General features: G+C 36.8%; 1 protein-coding gene across 1 annotated transcript in view; it reads left to right on the top strand.

Moving 5' to 3' along the window:
• The window catches only part of RAD54B (RAD54 homolog B), a 94,960-nt gene extending 81,936 nt beyond the window's left edge, over positions 1 to 13,024 (top strand). Inside the window, exons 12-15 of the mRNA XM_033202754.1 lie at positions 4,821 to 5,082; positions 6,593 to 6,659; positions 6,848 to 7,045; positions 12,174 to 13,024. Of these exons, the coding sequence (XP_033058645.1) occupies positions 4,821 to 5,082; positions 6,593 to 6,659; positions 6,848 to 7,045; positions 12,174 to 12,391 (745 nt within the window). The 3' untranslated portion in view covers positions 12,392 to 13,024. The remainder of the gene's footprint in view (positions 1 to 4,820; positions 5,083 to 6,592; positions 6,660 to 6,847; positions 7,046 to 12,173) is intronic.
• The last annotated feature ends 7,440 nt before the right edge of the window (positions 13,025 to 20,464 follow it).

Here is a 20,464-nt window from a genome sequence, read left to right as displayed (position 1 = left end):
GAAGTGGAATTGTTGGGTCATATGGTAATTCTATTTTTAATATTTGGAAGTACTGCCATACTGTTTTTCATAGTGGACTGCACCATTTTCAATTCCACTAACAGTGCACAGGGTTCAAATTTCTCTATCTCCTTACCATCTTTGTTACTTTCTATTTTTTTGATAATAGTCATCCTAGTGGGTGGGAGGTGGTATATCATTATTGTTTTGATTTGCATTTCTCTAATGATTAGTGATATTGAGCGTCTTTTAATGTGCTTTTTGGCCATCTTATCCTTGGGAATCCCCATCTTATCCTCGGGAATCCCTATCTTATCCTCGGGAATACATTCCAAGACCCGGAATGCATGCCTGAAACCACAGATACTACCAAGTCCTATATGGATTGTTTTTTCATGTACATACATACCAGTGATAAAATTATAAATTAGGCACAGTAAGAGATTAACAACAATAACTAGTGATAAAATAGAACAATCATAACAGTATACTGCAGTGAAAGTTATGTGAATGTGCATTCTCTCTTTCTCTCAAAATACCTTACTGTGTGTAATATTTTTGAACCAAGGTTGACTGCAGGTAACTGAAACAGTGGAAAGCAGATCTGCAGATAACGGGGTACCATTGTGGTCTCTAGGTGTCTCTGTATTTTCTTTGTCTTTCCTCTGTAAGTCCTCTGTCTTCCTGCTACAATTTGAACTGATCTCTAATCTTGCGACACAGCTGTCATCCTGGGATTTATTTATTTATTTGAGATGGAGTCTTGCTCTGTTGCCCAGGCTGTAGTGCAGTGGCGTGATGTCGGCTCACTGCAAGCTCCGCCTTCGGGTTCATGCCATTCTCCTGCCTCAGCCTCCTGAGTAGCTGGGACTACAGGCACCTGCCACCACACCTGGCTAATTTTTTGTATTTTTAGTTGAGACAGGATTTCACCATGTTAGCCAGGATGGTCTCCTGACCTTGGAGTGCAGTAGTGTGATCTCGGCTTACTCCAACCTCTGCTTCCTGGGTTCAAGTGATTCTCGTGCTTCGGCCCCCCAAGTAGTTGGGATTACAGGCAGATGCCACCATACCTGGCTAATTTTTTTATTTTTAGTAGAGATGGTTGCCCAGGCTGGTCTCTGTTGCCCAGGCTGGTCTCAAACTCCTGACCTCAGGTGATCCATCCACCTCAGCCTCCCAAAGTGCTGGGATTATAGGCGTGAGCCACCACGCCCGGCATCCTGGGACTTTTAAAAAGCCAGCACCTATGCATTAGTCTGTTTTCACACTGCTATAAAGAAATACCTGAGACTGGGTAATTTATAAAGGAAAGAGGTTTAATTGACTCACAGTTCCACATGGCTAGGGAGGCCTCACGAAACTTAATAATCATGGCAGAAGGCAAAGGGAAAGCGAAGACCTGCGTCACAGACTGGCAGGAAAGAGAGAGCTAGCAAGAGCAGGGAAAACTGCCTTATAAAACCATCAGCTCTCGTGAGAACTCACTTGCTATCACGAGAACAGCATGGGGGAAACTGTCCCCATGATTTAGTCACCTCCCACCTGGTCCCTCGCTGAACTCATGGGGATTATGGAGTTTATAATTCAAGATGAGATTTGGGTGGAGACACAGAACCAAATCATATTAACTTATAAATTCACTTTTTTCCTCTTCTGTGTTGGTTTTCTGTTTTCTGAATTTCACATTTTGCTGGAGCACATCTCACAGTAGTTTCCTAAGAAAGAAAGATGGAAGATTAATCTTTTTGACTTCTTGCGCATCTGAAACTCTCTTTATTCTACCCTAGCACTTGACTGACAACTTCCCTTGTCATAAACTTCTAGATCAAAATAGTATTCCCTTAGAATTTTGAAGACATTGCTTTACATGTTGTCTTCTAGTTTCTAGAGTTGCTTTTGAGAAGTCTGATGATTTTCAAATTTCGATTCTTTTGCATATAACCTATTTTTCTTCATCAAACATTGAGCAACTTTTATTCATTCTTCATACTTTGAGTTATAATCTTGATATGCCTTAATATGAGTCTTCATTTTATTAATTGAGCTGGGAACTTTTTAGGAGGTCCTTTTTATCTGAAGTCTCCATGTCTGGGAAGTATCCTTTCTCTCTCTTAAAACAATTTCGTGTTTTCTTTGGAATTCCTGTCAGTCAGATATTGAACCTCATGAGTTGATTCTCTAATTCTTTTTTTCTCTCCTACTGGTCATCACTTTTTCTTCTTAATGTATTTCCTGGCAAACTCTCATATTATTATCTTAAAGCTCTCGTGTTAAAACTTTATTTTGTCTATCATTTTACATTTCTAAGCTATTTTTCTAATTCTTGATTGTTCCTTTTGAAAAATTGCATCCTCTTCCATTGAACGATAGATAGCTCTTGTTTGAGGACATTAATTATTTTCAGAGAGTTATCTTCTGTTTTTTTCATTGTTCTGTTTAATTCAGGTTTCTTGTTTATTTTGATTTTTCCTTTTCATGTTGAAGCTCACTTCAAATAGCTGGTGTTCCTTGGTGTCCACAGTTAACAGTGAAGCAGTAAAACATTAATTGAACACTGTATGGATATGCAGGGCTCGTTGACTAATAACCATCATTGGGTAATCAGGCAGCAAGCTGGCTTTTTAATTTGGGGACTCCCTATCTGTGGATCTTTTCTGTGGAATCATTTAAGTATTTCCATAGATGAATCCTTTAATAATGTCTTCCTTGGACTGGCATGTGGGGTGCCTGGCTGTTGGTATTCTGGTAGTTGACAGGAAAAGGGTAGAGGGATCTTATTCAGTATCTAGACTTTCATTAACACATTTTGTTGTTGTTGTGTTGTTGTTAAGACAGGGTCTTGCTCTATTGTCCAGGCTGGACTGAAACTCTTGAATTCAAGTGATCTTCCTGTTTCAGCCTTCTGAGCAGCAGAGGCTACGGGCATAAGCCACTACATTGGCTCTTCTGCCTTCTACAGTCAGTTACCTGGTCTAAGTGTCTTTGGTTTATTTTCTTCAGATAATAAATACTTTATTTGAGAAAGAAAAGTCAACTGATCACATAGGAGCAGGGCCTGGGTTCTATGTACCAATGTTTTAATAGTTCCAGTCTAAACTCCTTCCTTCTAAGGTACCTTGGCAAGATTCTGTGGTGCAAATGAACTTTCATTTGTTTCTTACTGGAATCTCCCTCTTCGGGCATTTAGGTATCACCTGTATACTCCTAAGCAGGTGACTGCTTCACTATGCTTTTTGTTTTCAAATATCTTCAGAGTTAGTTTCTGTTCATTTTTGTATTTTGCTCATTCTCTTGCAGTTTTTAGAGTGAACCTCAGAGAGATGAAGAAGGCAGAAAGGTCTTTGCCACACTATCTTAAAACTGGAAGTTTAGATATTGACTTTAAATGGAATATGTAGGAGTACCTGTGTTTTAATTGTACTAGGTCATTGTTGCATGTTCTCTCAATGTCAGTGATAATATTGTGATATTTTCTTTCAACTAAGAAAATCTAATGCTGCCTTTAAATTTATCTAAAGAATTTTTCTTTTTGATTGACAGGGTGGTGTTGGTATCCAACTATACACAAACCTTGAATATTTTACAAGAAGTATGTAAGCGTCATGGATATGCTTATACAAGACTTGATGGACAAACACCAATCTCTCAAAGGCAGCAGATTGTTGATGGCTTTAATAGTCAACACTCTTCTGTTTTTTTCATTGTTCTGTTTAATTCAGGTTTCTTGTTTATTTTGATTTTTCCTTTTCATGTTGAAGCTCACTTCAAATAGCTGGTGTTCCTTGGTGTCCACAGTTAACAGTGAAGCAGTAAAACATTATTGAACACTGTATGGATATGCAGGGCTCGTTGACTAATAACCATCATTGGGTAATCAGGCAGCAAGCTGGCTTTTTAATTTGGGGACTCCCTATCTGTGGATCTTTTCTGTGGAATCATTTAAGTATTTCCATAGATGAATCCTTTAATAATGTCTTCCTTGGACTGGCATGTGGGGTGCCTGGCTGTTGGTATTCTGGTAGTTGACAGGAAAAGGGTAGAGGGATCTTATTCAGTATCTAGACTTTCATTAACACATTTTGTTGTTGTTGTTGTTGTTGTTGTTAAAGACAGGGTCTTGCTCTATTGTCCAGGCTGGACTGAAACTCTTGAATTCAAGTGATCTTCCTGTTTCAGCCTTCTGAGCAGCAGAGGCTACGGGCATAAGCCACTACATTGGCTCTTCTGCCTTCTACAGTCAGTTACCTGGTCTAAGTGTCTTTGGTTTATTTTCTTCAGATAATAAATACTTTATTTGAGAAAGAAAAGTCAACTGATCACATAGGAGCAGGGCCTGGGTTCTATGTACCAATGTTTTAATAGTTCCAGTCTAAACTCCTTCCTTCTAAGGTACCTTGGCAAGATTCTGTGGTGCAAATGAACTTTCATTTGTTTCTTACTGGAATCTCCCTCTTCGGGCATTTAGGTATCACCTGTATACTCCTAAGCAGGTGACTGCTTCACTATGCTTTTTGTTTTCAAATATCTTCAGAGTTAGTTTCTGTTCATTTTTGTATTTTGCTCATTCTCTTGCAGTTTTTAGAGTGAACCTCAGAGAGATGAAGAAGGCAGAAAGGTCTTTGCCACACTATCTTAAAACTGGAAGTTTAGATATTGACTTTAAATGGAATATGTAGGAGTACCTGTGTTTTAATGTACTAGGTCATTGTTGCATGTTCTCTCAATGTCAGTGATAATATTGTGATATTTTCTTTCAACTAAGAAAATCTAATGCTGCCTTTAAATTTATCTAAAGAATTTTTCTTTTTGATTGACAGGGTGGTGTTGGTATCCAACTATACACAAACCTTGAATATTTTACAAGAAGTATGTAAGCGTCATGGATATGCTTATACAAGACTTGATGGACAAACACCAATCTCTCAAAGGCAGCAGATTGTTGATGGCTTTAATAGTCAACACTCTTCTGTTTTTATTTTTTTGTTAAGTTCAAAAGCTGGTGGTGTAGGACTTAACCTTATTGGAGGATCTCACTTAATTCTCTATGACATTGATTGGAATCCAGCCACTGATATTCAGGTAGGAATATTTATGCATTAAATAGATATTATTGAATGCCTGAGGATACAATGCCTATTGAGGATACAAAGATGATGATGATATATAATAACCGCTGCATAAAGAGCCCTTATTTTGCATGAGGCACTCTGCTAAGTGCTTTCCATCTATTTAATCTTCCTAACAAGCCTACAAGGATGGATATTAGTAGTCCCATTTAAAGATGAAGATATGGAAGCTTATTCTAGATCTCACAGCTTGTAAGATGCAGAGGCAGGATTCACACCTAAACCTGTATGCCCCCAGGTTCTAGTTTACTGCAGAGTTGGGCCTTTAGGATGTTCATGACCATCAGGTGAAGACAATAAAGTGTTAAGGATGCTATGATTAGTGTTTATGCAGGCTACAGTGAGGGTATAAAAGTAACATATTTAGGAAAATATTTGAGAAGCCTTTGGTTTTCTTTAGAGTACAGTCCTTCTTTTTGTATCTTGAGTTTTCTACCTGTAGGTTTGCACCTCAGTTGGTATGTGCATTAGGGGATCCCAAGACAACCCTCAGGTTTAATGATTCACTAGAAGGACTCAACTGAGAAAAGCAGCTATACTCACAGTTATGTTACGTTATAGTAAGGGATACTCAAATCGGTAAGGAAAAGATACTGAGTCCAGGGCAGAGTCCAAGAGAGATCAGGCACAAGCTTCCAGTTGTTTTCTCCCAGTGGAGTTTTATGGACAACACTTAATTCTGTCAGCATTGGTGAGTGTCAGTGCATATAGAATATTGTCAACCAGGGAAGTTCACCCAAGTCTTGGTGTCCAGAATTTTGTTTGGGGTTAGTTCTGTAGACATGGAACACCTGCATGACTGACCTTAGTTAATCAGTCTTTAGCCTCCAGAAATCGAACTACATGGCCCAAGGCCCCACCATATCACATTGCTAGCATAAACTATCTGGTGTGGCCCAAGGCTTCCGGTAAACAGACACTCATATCAGACAGGATATTCCAAAGGCCTAGAGATGATCTCTTAGAAGTTGGTTGAAGGCCAGATTTTTATTTGAAATGTGCAGAGTTTGAACATCAACACTTTATTGCACAGTATCATTGATAAATCTTTAAACCACAGGGATCCACCTAGAGCCTTAGCTGATTACTTGTATCCTAGGTACTTTTCAGGGGCAAATCTTTAGCTATTTGGACTGAGAATGAACCACCAAGCCCATGCTACACTTGGTTCTTTCCATTCTTGCTGTCCATACTCACTGTCCCATTGATGAAGATATATTCTCTCACTGTTGCATGATACCCCTGTAGTTATTTTGTAGTACCATAGTAAATGTTCACTCATCCCTTTCTTTCTGCTAAGAAAAAGCTATGAAGTAGGGCATACTTAGCACACCTGGGATGTTTTTTGAAGCTATATGTAAAATACAGAATTCCTTATTTAAAACGTATTTCTGCAAATTGCATATGTGGAAAGGGCCATCAGTTTCTACTGTACTCTCAGAATTCTCACTTATTTTCTATAGGCAATGTCTAGAGTATGGAGAGACGGTCAGAAATATCCTGTACATATTTACAGACTCCTCACCACAGGTAACAACCCTTAAGTGTGACAAAAAATGTATACCCTTTCAATAATTAAAATTATTTTTTGTTAGCCTGTGCTTCAGTGTCAGGAATATATTGTTATTTTGTTAACTAGTATGTTAATAAACATTTTACCCAACAAAAACAATGAACATAAAGATCTGAAGGAAATCTGATGAATGTTTTCTCTTTAGGTACAATAGAAGAAAAGATCTATCAAAGGCAGATCAGTAAGCAAGGTCTTTGTGGGGCAGTTGTCGACCTCACCAAGACATCTGAACATATTCAGTTTTCAGTAGAAGAACTTAAAAATTTGTTCACATTACATGAAAGTTCAGATTGTGTTACTCATGACCTGCTTGACTGTGAGTGTACAGGAGAAGTTCATACAGGTTAGTTATATTTTAATTCTGTAACTATGTAGTAAAGTTAATTTATTTCTCGTTAGCAGTTGAAAATATTTACAGAATAACTTTATAATATTTACCATTTGCATATGTTAGTTTTATTTTTTTCTCAGCTCATAGGGCAGCTGCCAGATAGAGATATTGTGAAAATATTCAGTAGAATCTTAGTCTCTCAATTTTAGCTTTTTATTTCTGACTCACTTGTAAAAAATTGAACTTATTTAGGAAAATCTTCCAAATCCTGGTGTAATGGCTTTGGAGTTAGAATTTTTTTTTTTTTTTTCGAGACAAGGTCTGACTCTGTTGCTCTGTCACCCAGGCTGGGGTACAGTGGCGCAATCATGGCTCACTGCAACCTCCGCCTCCTGGGTTCAAGCAATCTTCCAGCTTCAGTCTCCTGAGTAGCTGGGACTACAGGTGTACACCACCACACGTGGCTGATTTTTGTATTTTTTGTAGAGACAAGATTTCTTCATGTCGCTCACACTGGTCTTGAACTCCTGGGGTCCAGCGATCTGCCCACCTCAGCCTCTCAAAGTGCTGGGATTACAGGTGTGAGCCACCGCTTCCAGCCAGAAAAATGGTTTTAATCCCTATTTCTCTTCTACAAAAAAAATACAGTTGACAGAATAATCTTGTTGTTTATGTTGTACAGAATTTATTCATAATGGGGTCATATTTTCTGAGGCACTCAGAAGCATGGGCCACCATACTTCTCAGTACTTCATGTAACTGCTAGTGCTGCTTAAGTAAAGCTGAAAATTTACCCTCTAGAATAGACACCATTCAAAAAGGAACTAAATCAGGAGTAGGACTTGAGCAATCAATGTCTAGTAGTTGGAAGTTACTTGATAAATTATATTAAGATAGGTTGAAGAAGTTAGACTATATAAGACTGAGATGGAAGAATTTAGATTTTATGTAAACATAAAATATATTTTATATAGATGTTTCTTTTTTATGTAAATGTCTCTTTATGTAGATATTTCATTTTAGGTACAATAGAAGCTTATTAGTTTATTAGTTATTTGTCATATAAATTATATATCATTATATTTATTAGTTATGTATCATATTTATATATAAATATATAACCAATAACTAAATATAATAAATATAAGCATGCACAATATATAATTATAACAATATATAATATTTATAGTAGCTAAAATATGTATATATTGTTATTTTTTAGTGGGTAGAATTTAAACTTCAGAGAAATGTTTTCAGATTTTCTTTTCTTCAGAACCATTTTGGTAATTAAAAGTATTAACACTTTATCCTTCCTATTAAATTTTTTCCTGTTTTAATAATTTATTTTCTCCTTTTTCCTTGTATTTACTCTAATGTTCTTTTTCCAATATTTAAGTTTAATACTTAGTTTAATGATTTTTCAGTCTTTTCTTCAAAGAAGTGGATATTTAAGACTATACATTTTTCTCTAAGCTGCCCATAATTTTGATATACAGTCTTTCATTATTCATTTCTAAATATTTTGTTTTTTCATTATGATTTCTTCTTTGACTCATGAGTAATTAAAAGTATGCTTTAAAATGTATTTTAGTTTTTGTTACCAAATTCTTGCTAATGCTCTGTAGTCAGAAATAGAATCCATAATATGGATTCTTTGGTAATTATAGAGACTTGGGGTATGGTCTAGTATGTGGCCATTTTTTGTAAATGTTTCTTTTGTGCATGGAAATCATGTATATCCTCTCAATTGTCTAGTGCAGAATTCTGTCATATTAGCCAGATTTTGTTATATAATCCATTTTTTCTTTTATAGATTTCAAAAATGACTAATTTAACTTTTGAATTGGTAATACATTTACATGACTCAATTATTTAAAAATATAAAATGTACATGGTGAAAACTCTTCCTACCACTCTACCCTTATCTCCCTGGTTTTTAGCCTTCTACATCAAAAGAAACCACCACTATTAGTTTTTTTGTGTACCCTTCCAGATATATATGTATGCATATATAAGCCACTCTACATATATATTCTTGCCCAGTTTTCCTCCCAATAAATTATAGCATGTTATACGTATATTTCTGTACCTTTTTTCACTCAATAGCGTATCTTGAGATCTTTCTGTATTGTTACAGAGTTTCCTCAATCTTTTTTTTCTCAGCTATATAATCTTCCAGTATATAGATATATCATAATTTATCTATCCCCCACTATATTAGTCTGTTTTCACACTGCTGATAAAGACATGCCTGAGACTGGCAAGTTTACAAAAAAAAGAGGTTTAATTGGACTCACAGTTCCACATAGCTGGGCAGGCCTCACAATCATGGCAGAAGGCAAGGAGGAGCAAGTCACATCTTACATGGATGGTGACAGGCAAAAAGAGAGCTTGTGCAGGGCAACTCCCATTTTTAAAACCATCAGATCTTGTGAGACCCATTCATTATCACAAGAACAGCACAGGAAAGACCTGCCCCCATGACTCAGTCATCTCCCACTGGGTCCCTCCCACAACACGTGGGAGTTATGGGAGCTACAAGATGAGATTTGGGTGGGGACACAGAGCCAAACCATATCATCCACAAATGTACAATTAGTTTATTTCCCATAGGTGTGTATTTTATTCATGTATCATTTTGAATATCTTCAAGTATACCTATAAGGTAAATTTTTAGTATTGCTGAGTCAGAGAATATGTACATTTGTAATTTTGATAGATACTGCCAAAATGCCCTTTGTTGGATGTTGTGTCAATTTACACACCCCTAGAAATACACTAGAATGTCTATTTTCCCATAGCCTTGCCAGGTTAGTGGATTATCAAATGCTTGTATTTTTGCCAATCTGATAGTAAGAAAATAATATATTGGTATAGTTTTAATATGCTATTCTCTTATTATGAATGAAGCTGAGCGTTTTCCTAAGTTTAAGAACCATACTTCCTTTATGTGAACCATCTCTTCATATTGTTTGCCCATTTAAAACATTAACAACCTAATTTTTTGTTAGATATATCTATTATTCAAATAAATATATTAAAATATGAAACTATGATGGTGGATTAGACAAAACTTTTGTTATTTTATCATTTTCTGCTTCATATATTTTATATCTTCCTTGTGAAATTTGTTTTTCATTATGGTTTCTCTATTTTATTGTTATGTAGTGATTGCCTTATCCCTAATGCCTTTTGTTTTATTTTGTCTTAACATATTAAACTAGCTTTCTTATGGTTAGGATTTGTCTGGTCTATTTTTTCCCATCTGTTTACCTTAAATCTGTCTATGTTCTTATGTTTTAGGTATCTATTATCAACAGCATAAAGCTGGATTTTATTTTTTGTCCAGTCTGATATTTTGTTTTAGTGAGAATATTTAATTTGTTTGCATTTATGATTATTTAGGTATTTTTATTTATTTCTACTGTCTTTTAATTTTTTATTTTTAACAAGGGCCTAATACTGGCTCTTAGTTAGCCAGAGATTTTTTTGGTCAGTACTTTGCAGGTGTTATTCTATTGTCTTCTAATTTTTGAAACAATCTTGTCATCTCTTTTCTTAAAACCTCAATGATTATGAACATTGACAAGGATTTGATGATATTAAGGAATGACTTGAGGCTTTTCTTTTAGGTGTGATAAAATTTCAAAGAAGTGTTTATCTTTTAGAAATGTAGAATGAAATAGTTTAGTGAAATGATACATGCTATATATATATTATATTTATTTGAAATTTCCCATAATTAAAAGGTTAAAAAAATAAAACCTCCAATAGCTTCCTGTTGCTCTTAGGATAGATACTAAAATCTTTAAATTGGTAAGTTAGGGCAGTCTAAATGCTGTAACAAGAAACTAAAAAAGCACTATGGTCTAACACAATAGAAATATGTTTCTCATTTGTGTAACAGGTCATTGTGGGCATTTAGTGGACAGCCTTTCATAAGGTAAATTTGTGATCCAGGGTTCTTCCACTTGGAGCTCTTCCATCCCTTTGGACCTTAGAGTCCTCTGCTGGGTTCCCCTGCATCTGCCAGCCAGCAATGAGAGAAGAGATAAAGTAGAAAATTGTTCAGTTTGAAGTATGTTTATAGTTCAGATCTGGAAGTGACATAGCTGCATTCCATAGGCAGTTTCTAACTGTAAGGGAGGCTGGGCAATGTGACTAAGTGCCCTGGAGGAAAGAGAAATGGATTTGGTGAATAATGGCTGGCCTCTGCCATTCATGTTTTGCATAATCCAGCCCTTGAATACTTGCATCATCTTGCATTACTTAACTTCTCTTGCATTATTCTTTGCTTTTACTCTATAGGCTCTAATTGCATAGGCTCCTATCAATTGCTTGACTATGCCAGTGCCCCTTCCTTTTCATAGCTTTTTAATGTGCTTATCGTGGAATGCTTTATCTTTCTTCCCCATCTAGTTCTTTCCTCCTCATCTTTCAGATCTTAATAGAATATTTCCTCAGGGTGCCCTTCACTTACCTTCTAGACCAAGTCAGCTTCTCTTGTAATATGTAAGGTAGTTCTCTGTATCTTTCCTTCATACCCCTACCTCTGTTTGTAATTCAGCTCCACAGTCCCTTATCTTCAACTGTGAAATCTAGAAAGCTCAAAAGATTTTTTTTCTTCATAAATTTGTGACAAAATTATTTGTGGCAAAACCTTACCTAAATTGATGTGAGTTTATCAATAGTTTTTATTTAACTCATTTTGTAACACTATGACTTGCTACAGAATGTTAATGAGTTTCATTATGGAATGCTGACCCAGATTGTTCGAATTATATTCTGAATTTGGAAACATATCTGGCCCCACAGGTTTTAGGCAAGGGATTTTGAACTTGTAATACATTTTTTTGGATGATTATTTATTTAATGTATATCACTCCCACTAGACTGTAAGGTCCTTTAAGTCAGAGACCATGTCTGTGTTTCTTCATCATTTTACCTTTACTGTTTAAATCAGTACATAGTAAATAATTTATAAATGTTTGTAAAAAGAATGAATGAATTTGTCTTTACTTGAACCATGGTGATCAAATGTAATAAATCACATAAATGAAGTATCATAAAACAAAAAAGTACTGTATTTAGTAGGATATTGGCTTGCCTAAGGATTTTCTCATTGTTTTACTTATTGCAGGTGATTCGTTGGAAAAATTCGTTGTCTCTAGAGATTGTCAACTTGGTCCGCATCACCAGAAATCTAACTCCTCGAAACCTCTTTCTATGTCCCAGCTGAAGCAATGGAAACATTTTTCTGGGGATCATTTAAATCTTACAGATCCTTTTCTTGAAAGAATAACAGAAAATGTGTCATTCATTTTTCAGAATATAACCACTCAAGCTACTGGCACATAATGAAAGATTACTTCATAACATTCCATTGCTCTTCTTTTGAAAATTAGTATGGTAATTAAATGTACTTTTTGAAAATTAATAGAATTATTTAAATTACAATGTGTGTTGCAAAATATATCACTTTTGATACAACAGTCAAAATTGAGTGGTTTAAGTTTTTGTAAATATTAAATGTTTAAATGAAAAATTAAAGATGTGCTTCTATCATTGTATAATTGTTAATAATTCCTTGATTAATATACTTTCATTAAGTATTTACTGAGAAATTGTTATGAGGAATATAAAAAGGTAAAAATACTTAGTCTCTGTCTTTGGGAAAACTAATCTGATTAGAAATATTAGACAGATGTTTGAAACAACTGAAAAACTTGGTAAGTTTAAAATGTAGCTCAAAGGAGAAAGAGAATGAGAGGCTAGGATTGCAAATGCTAAAGATGTTGGGTGTAATAGTTGCTGCAGGGCAGTGTGAGTGAGAAAAGTCAGTAGGTTAGTGTGGGAGATGAAGGGTTTGGGAACACTTTAGAGCACTAGTTCCTAGTTTGGGACCTCAGACATGCAGTTTATAAAGCCATGTCCACCAAGTAATGCTTATGCACTGCATAAAGGTTCAAATACCATCATTTAAGGGTTATCTGGAGTAATTTTTGACATTGAAAAGAGTGTTTTTTAGCTGTGCACAGTGGCTGCAGTTTGTAATCCTAGTTACTTAGTAGGTAGAGGCAGGAGGATTGCTTGAGACCAATAGTTTGAGACTAGCCTGAGCAACATAGTGAGGCTCTGTCTCTAAAAAATTAACTTAGCCAGGTATGGTGGCACATGCCTGTAAGTCCAGCTACTTGGGAGGCTGAGGCAGGAGGATTGCTTGAGCCTAGGAGTTTGAGTTTCAGTGAACTATGATTGGATATGATCCAATATCCATCGGGTGACAGAGCAAGACCTCATCTTAAAAGAAAAAAAAAGAGTTTTAATGTACAAAGCAAGCTTTAGAAGACTGAAGCTTGCAAAGAAAAGGAGTTACTAATTTAATTTCCAACTGGGGCTTCTGTAATTAGCTTTTGTTTCCATTTAGGGAAATTTCCTTTAGACAGAAAATACGGGCATACCCTGGAGATATTGCAGGTTTGGCTCCAGACCACTGCAATAAAATGAATATCACAATAAAGTGAGTAACACATTTTTTTGGTTTCCCAGTGCATATGAAAGTTATGTTTATACTATAGTCTACTAAGTATGCAACAGTATCATGTCTGAAAAATGATGTATTTTCCTTAATTTAAAAATAATTTGCTAGGAAATGCTAATGGTCATCTGAGACTTTAGTGAGTTGATGTCTTTTTTTTTGTTTTTTTGAGACGGAGTCTTGCTCTGTCACCCAGGCTGGAGTGCAGTGGCATGATCTTGGCTCACTGCAACCTCTGCCTCCTGGGTTCAAGCAATTCTTCCTGCCTCAGCCTCCCAAGCAGATGGGATTACAGGCATCCGCCACCATGCCCAGCTAATTTTTGTATTTTTAGTGGAGACAGAGTTTCACCGTGTTGGTTAGGCTGGTCTTGAACTCCTGACTTCAGGTGATCCACCTGCCTTGGCCTCCCAAAGTGCTGGGGTTACAGGCATGAGGTACCATGCCCGGCCTGATATCTTTTTGCTGGTAGAGGGTCTTACACTGATGTCAATGACTGCTGACTGATCAGGAACCTGGTGAAGGTTGCTGAGGGCTGGGGCGGCTGGCTGTGACAATTTCTGAAAACAAGACAGCAACGTTTGCCACATCAATTGACTCTTTCTTTCACAAAAACTTTCTCTGTAGCATGCGATGCTATTTGATAGTATTTTTCCCACAGTAAAAACTCTCAAAATTGGAGCCAGTCCTCTTGAAACCTGCCACTGCTTTATCAATTAAGTTTATGAATATTCTAAATCCTTTGTGGTAGTTTCAACAATGTTCACAGCACCTTCACCAGGAGTACATTCCATCTGAAGAAACTACTTTCTTTGCTTCCCTATAAGAAGTAACTCCTCATCTGCTCAAGTTTGGTCATGAGATTATAGCAATTCAGTCAAATCTTCAGACTCCACTTTTAATTCTAGTTCTCTTGCTGATTCCACCACATCTTCAGTTACTTCCTCCACTGCAATTTTGAACTCCTCAAAGTCAGTTATAAGGATTGGAATTAAGTTCTTCCAAACTCCTGTTAATGTTGTTATATTGATATCCTACCATGAATTGCAAATGGTGTTTCTTTTCCAGAAGGTTTTCCATTGGTTTTGCTCAGATCCATCAGAGGAATCACTGTTTATATGGTCATAGCTAGCTTTACACAATGCAGTCCTTACATAATATGACTTGAAAGTTGAAATTACTGCTTAACCCATGTACTGCAAAATGGATGGTGTGTTCACAGGCATGAAAACAACATTGATCTCCTTGTACATCTCCATCAGAGCCATTGGATTACCAGGTGCCTTGCCAATGAACAGTAATATTTTAAAAGAAATATTTCATTCTGAGCAGTAGGTTGCAACTGTGGGCTTAAAATATTCAGTAACCCAGACTTTAAACAGATGTGCTGTCACCCAGGCTTTGTTGTTTCATTTCTAGAGTAGAGGGAGAGTAGATTTAGCATAATTCTTAAGAGCCCTGGAATTTTTGGAAGGTGGCTTCAACTTAAAGCTACTAGCTGCTTTAGTCCCAAACAGTCAGCCTGTCCTTCAAAGCTTTGATGTCAGACATTGACTTATGTTCTCCAGCTATGAAAGTCCTAGCTGGCATCATCTTTCAATAGCAGACTGTTTCTTCTACATTGAAAATCTGTTGTTTAGTGTAGCCACCTTCATCAATGATCTTAGCTAGATCATTGATGGATAACTTCTGGATAACTTGCTGCAGCTTATCCATCAGCACTTGCTGTTCACCTTACACTTACATGATGTGGAGACAGCTTCTTTCCTTAAATATTACACTAGCTTCAAACTCTTCTGCAGCTTCCTCACCTCTCTCAGCCTTCATGGAACTGAAGAGATTTAGGTCCTTGCTCTGGATTAGGCTTTGGGAATATTGTGGCTGGTTTACACTTCTTTCCAGGCCATTAACACTTTCTCCATATCAGCAATAAAGCTGCTTCACTTATCATTTGTGTGTTCACTTGTAATTTCCTTTAAGAGCTTTTTGTTTGCATTCAGAACTTGGCTAACTGATGCAAGAGTCCTAGGGCTAACTGATGCAAGAGTCCTAGCTTCCAGCCTGTCTTGGCTTTCAACATGCTTTCCTCACTAAGCTTAATTCTGTGTAGCTTTTGACTTAAGGTGAAAAATATATGACTTTTCCTTTCACTTGCACACTTAGTGGCCATTTCACGATTATTAATTAACTGAATTTCAATATCATTATGTCTCAGGGAATAGGGAGGCCCACGGAGAGGGAGAGAGGTGGGGTAACCAACAGTTGGTGGAGCAGTCAGAACACACACAACATTTCTTGATTAAGATTGCTATCTTACATGGGCATAAGTTATGGTGCATCAAAACAATTACAACAGTAATATCAGAGATCACTGATCACAGATAACCCTCACAGATATAATAATAATGTCAAAGTTTGAAATATTGCAAGAATTACTAAAATGTGACAAAGACATGAAGTGAACACGTTTTGGGGAAAAGTGTCACTCATTTGCTTGATGCAGGGTTGTCAGAAACCTTCAATTTAAAAAAATCCTGGGAACCACAATAAAATGGGTTATACCTGTGTTGTCTTGAGGTGTGAAATACTCAATTATGTATAATCAAGGATGAATTCTTTTAATTTGTAGTGCTATACCTGGGTAGCTAGCTATACATCTAGGATTCATAAACAGGCAGTTTGGGACCAAATTTGTCAGTGAGGAAGTAGCCAACTAATAATAAGTAAAAATGGTGTTTCTTGGCCCTATGTGTAGAATTCATGTATGAGGCTTTACATATAACTTTTTTTTTTTTTTTTTTTTTTAAGAGAGAGGGTCTCACTATGTTGCTGGACTGAACTAAACTTTCAATATCTATCTTGCATCATATTCTTTTCAGGCATAAAGTACTTAAAAAACATTGATAAAGGACAGGTAATTCTGCCTGTCTTTTTTTATTTTATTTTATTTTATTTTATTTTATTTATTTATTTATTTATTTAATTCACATAGTTCCAGCCACTCTGCAACTGCGGCCTGTCTTAACTGTGGTGGATGCAAGGGTGTGCTGCCCAGATTGCCCCTTTCAGAACCAAGGAGCGTGTTTCCCCAGCTGCCAGAAGAAGCATCACCTGTGGACCACCTATAACCAAAATCTTCCCCAAGAATAGCCCTCAGCTGAGAAGATCTGCCTCACCCAAGATTATGCTCCTTCCCTGGTTGGCTGACATTTGGTGACTGGTGGATGCTGGGTAGAAAGACCCAGCACCCTTATCTCAATTGAAGACAAATCTGTCAAAGGACCATTTCAGCTCCTTAGGTAAGGGTGCTGGGCCCTATTTTTATAGTAGATAGCTGTTGTTCTCCATAAAGTTGTTTGTTTGCCAAGTAATGTGGGAAGTAACCTTCCATCCATCTCTCTGCCTTACTCTGAAATCTTCCAGTATCCTGCATGAGAGTGATTTTGCGGTAGAAATTTCAGAAGAGGCTGAATTTCATGGGAGAACCCATGTCACATGGAATAAAGGTAGCATATGTGGCATGGTATCTCAGAGGCTGAGAAGTATAGAAGACAGCCCTCTGGGAATTGAGGAAGACTTTGGACTTCAACAAGCTAGGGATTTGTGGGGGTTTAGACTCATTTTATCCACATGTTAAAGGACCTTAACACCTGGTTTGCACATATAAAGCAACTTTTCTGTGAGAGGTGCTGTTCATAAGAATTTTCCCTTTTTCCCTTTCTCTATGCTCCCAGTCCATATACTCATGCACTTGTACGCTCTCCCTCTCTCTCTCGGCGGAATCCTTTGAGGATGGGGATTTAATCTTATCCTAATATTCTCAGGACCTTGTATGGGACCTGGCATAGAATAGCTATTTAGTAATTGAATGAATGAATGAGGTACTTTACCTCTTTTACTTCTGTAACCACCATGATCATGTTCCTTGCTCATAGATCTCAGTTTCAAGGTATTTATTTAGGCCAACTGCTGAGCATGGAGCTGTGCTCAACACTGAAGAAAGCAGAGCCAGCAGTTTTTTCTTGCATCTGACAGCATCCAGACTTCCCTTTTTCCTTCTGCAATCTGTCAATCTGCTGCATAAGCTGACAGAAGCTGTCACTGCAATGGGTAATAATTTAAGTCACATACATAATTCATTTCTAATTACACAAATACACCTTTCACACAGTTTATGTCATAATGTTCTGGCTCTAAACGACAATGTAAATACGTTTCAATCACGTTCTCATTAGGATTGAATTACTAAAGGTGAATTTAAACATGAGCAGCTCTGATCTGCAGAATTTAACTTCTAGACAGCCTATCCATCCATTTAAAATGGTGTATGACAAAGGAGCGAGTGAAAAAAATCTGGCTGGCCTTTCATTTGAGTGGCTCAATTATGGCCTGCAGTCACATTGCCTGAGCAACTGTGTCTTAATATTGTGTTGGCAAGATTAAAATTTTGACTGTGACTCACAGCAAACAACATCTATAATTAGCATATGGCTTTGTTTTTCTGACTTGGTCCCAAATTAATATATGTATCCTAGAGGGATTTGTAGATATGCTATTTTGGTATTCAAGGAAGGCTTCAACATGACTTGGTAGAAAGGGATATTATTTTGTCTTACCTTGTATGATATAAATGTTTTTGGTTTAGACCAGTTTCCTAAGGTACTTTTCTATAGCTAACCTGTGATCTTTGCTTCAAACCATTACAAACTTCTATCCCTAAGATACTCTGTTGTTTACAAAACCAATACTAATTCAGAATATAGCTTTTATGATGTAAAAATTGTAAAAAAAAAAAAAAAAAAAAAAAAGCCTTGACAGACAATAGATTGTTGGAGTTTGTTACACTTACTTGAAAACCTGAAGTGTTTGGTGTAATTTAATCTTTATAATTTTTTTAAGATTTATTAAAAAATTTCTTTTTTGAGTAAGAAGATAATAAAATTCCAAAGCAGACCAAAATTAACAATTCCTTTATTTTTATTTTTTGAGGAAATGTAAACAAAATACTGAAGACTTTTTTTTTGAGTAGTTGAAAAAAATATAACATCATAGATACCTACAGCATAAAAATTCCGGCCAGGCATGGTGGCTCACACCTGTAATCCCAGCACTTTGGGAGGCCAAGGTGGGCAGATCACAAGGTCAAGAGATCGAGACCATCCTGGCCAACATGGTGAAACCCCGTCTCTACTAAGAATACAAAAATAAGCTGGACATGGTAGTACGTGCCTGTAGTCCCAGCAACTTGGGAGGCTGAGGCAGGAGAATTGCTTGACCCGGGAGGCAGAGGTTGCAGTGAGCCGAGATCATGCCACTGCACTCCAGCCTGGGCTACACAGCAAGACTCTGTCTCAAAAAAAAAGTAAATAAATAAAAAATAAATCCTTTGTACCTGCAATATATTTATTTTCACGTATTCCTTTTTTTTTTTTTTTGAAGTAGAGATAGGATCATGCTGTGTTGTCCAGATTGGTTTCAAACTCCTGGCCTCAAGCAGTCTTCCTGCCTCTGTCTCCCAAAATATTGGGATTACAGGTGTGAGCCACTGTACCCATTCCCTGTTTTATTATTAAAAATTTCATCTCTGGGGGTATGCATAGTTTATGTAGTAATTATAGATGAAGTTAGAATTTGAAATTGGGAGTCAAAATCCTTCCTGAGTATTTCTGGATGTGTCTGCGAGAGTGTGTCCAGAAGAGATTAGCCTTTACCTCTAGAAGAGATTTGCTTTACCAACGATGTTTGTATCATCCAATCTTTTGAGGACCTGAATAGAATGAAAAGGCAAGGAGGGTAAATGTACTTTCTGTTTGAGCTGGAACATCCATCTTCTCGTACCCTGTGACATCAGAGCTCCTAGTTCTCGGGCCTTTGGACTCAGACTGGGACTTAAACTATCACCCATGTCTTTGTTCATCTGAGGTGCTACAGCAAAATACCATAAACTGGATAGCTCATAAACAACAGAAATTTGTTTCTTACAGTTCTGGAGGGTGGGGAGTCCACGAACAAGGCACCAGCAGAGCCAGCATCTGGTGAGGGCCTGCTCTCTGTTTCATAGATAGCACCGTGTAGCTGTGACCTCACATGGTGGAAGGGACAAGGAGTCTCTCTTGGGCCTCTTTTATAAAGGCATTAATTCCGTTCATGAGGACTCTGCCTTCATGACCTGATCACCTCCCCAAGATCCCACCTCCTAATATCACATTGGTAGTGTGGTTTCAACATATGAATTTGGGAAGGACACAAACATTCAGACTATAGCAACCCCTTATCCCCTTCTGAGGCCTTCAGACTCAGACTGGGACAGCAGATTTTTGGGACTTCCTGCCTTCTATAATTATGTGAGTCGATTCCCAGAATAACTCTCTCTCTATATATCTATATGTATCTCTTTCTATTATCTTCTATTATCTTCTATTGGTTCTGTTTCTCTGGACAATTCTGACCAATACAGATGTATACCATTGTTTAGCATCTGAGTGGAACAAAATTACAACTGCTACATTTGTTTAAAGAAAACCTATAGGAATGTCAATCTAATGCTTCCATCTCTTACATAAATATAATGGTGCTAAGTAAAAGTTTAGTATTTATAAACCTCTGTTTATTATGTATGCAGTATAGCCATTATGGACTAATATAAATAAATGAGATAAGATAGGATCAAAGGTTTTCTGAAGCAGACCAAAATGAACATGTGAAAATCAGGTGCTTGAAACATGTGATAGCCTACATTTATTTATCTCTTTACAGTTAAGTGGTTTGCTCCTCACAACAATGCTGAGAGTTGAACAGAGCAAATACTCTAGTATCTCTGTTTTACAGATTTAAGGCTTACAGAGATTAAATAATTATTCAAGATCATTCAGTGACAGAGCTGAAATTTGAAT

The sequence above is a fragment of the Trachypithecus francoisi genome, unplaced genomic scaffold (genome assembly GCF_009764315.1).
Source record: "Trachypithecus francoisi isolate TF-2019V2 unplaced genomic scaffold, Tfra_2.0 Lachesis_group7, whole genome shotgun sequence".
NCBI lineage: Eukaryota > Metazoa > Chordata > Mammalia > Primates > Cercopithecidae > Trachypithecus > Trachypithecus francoisi.
This window is presented reverse-complemented; position numbering and strand designations above follow the sequence as displayed.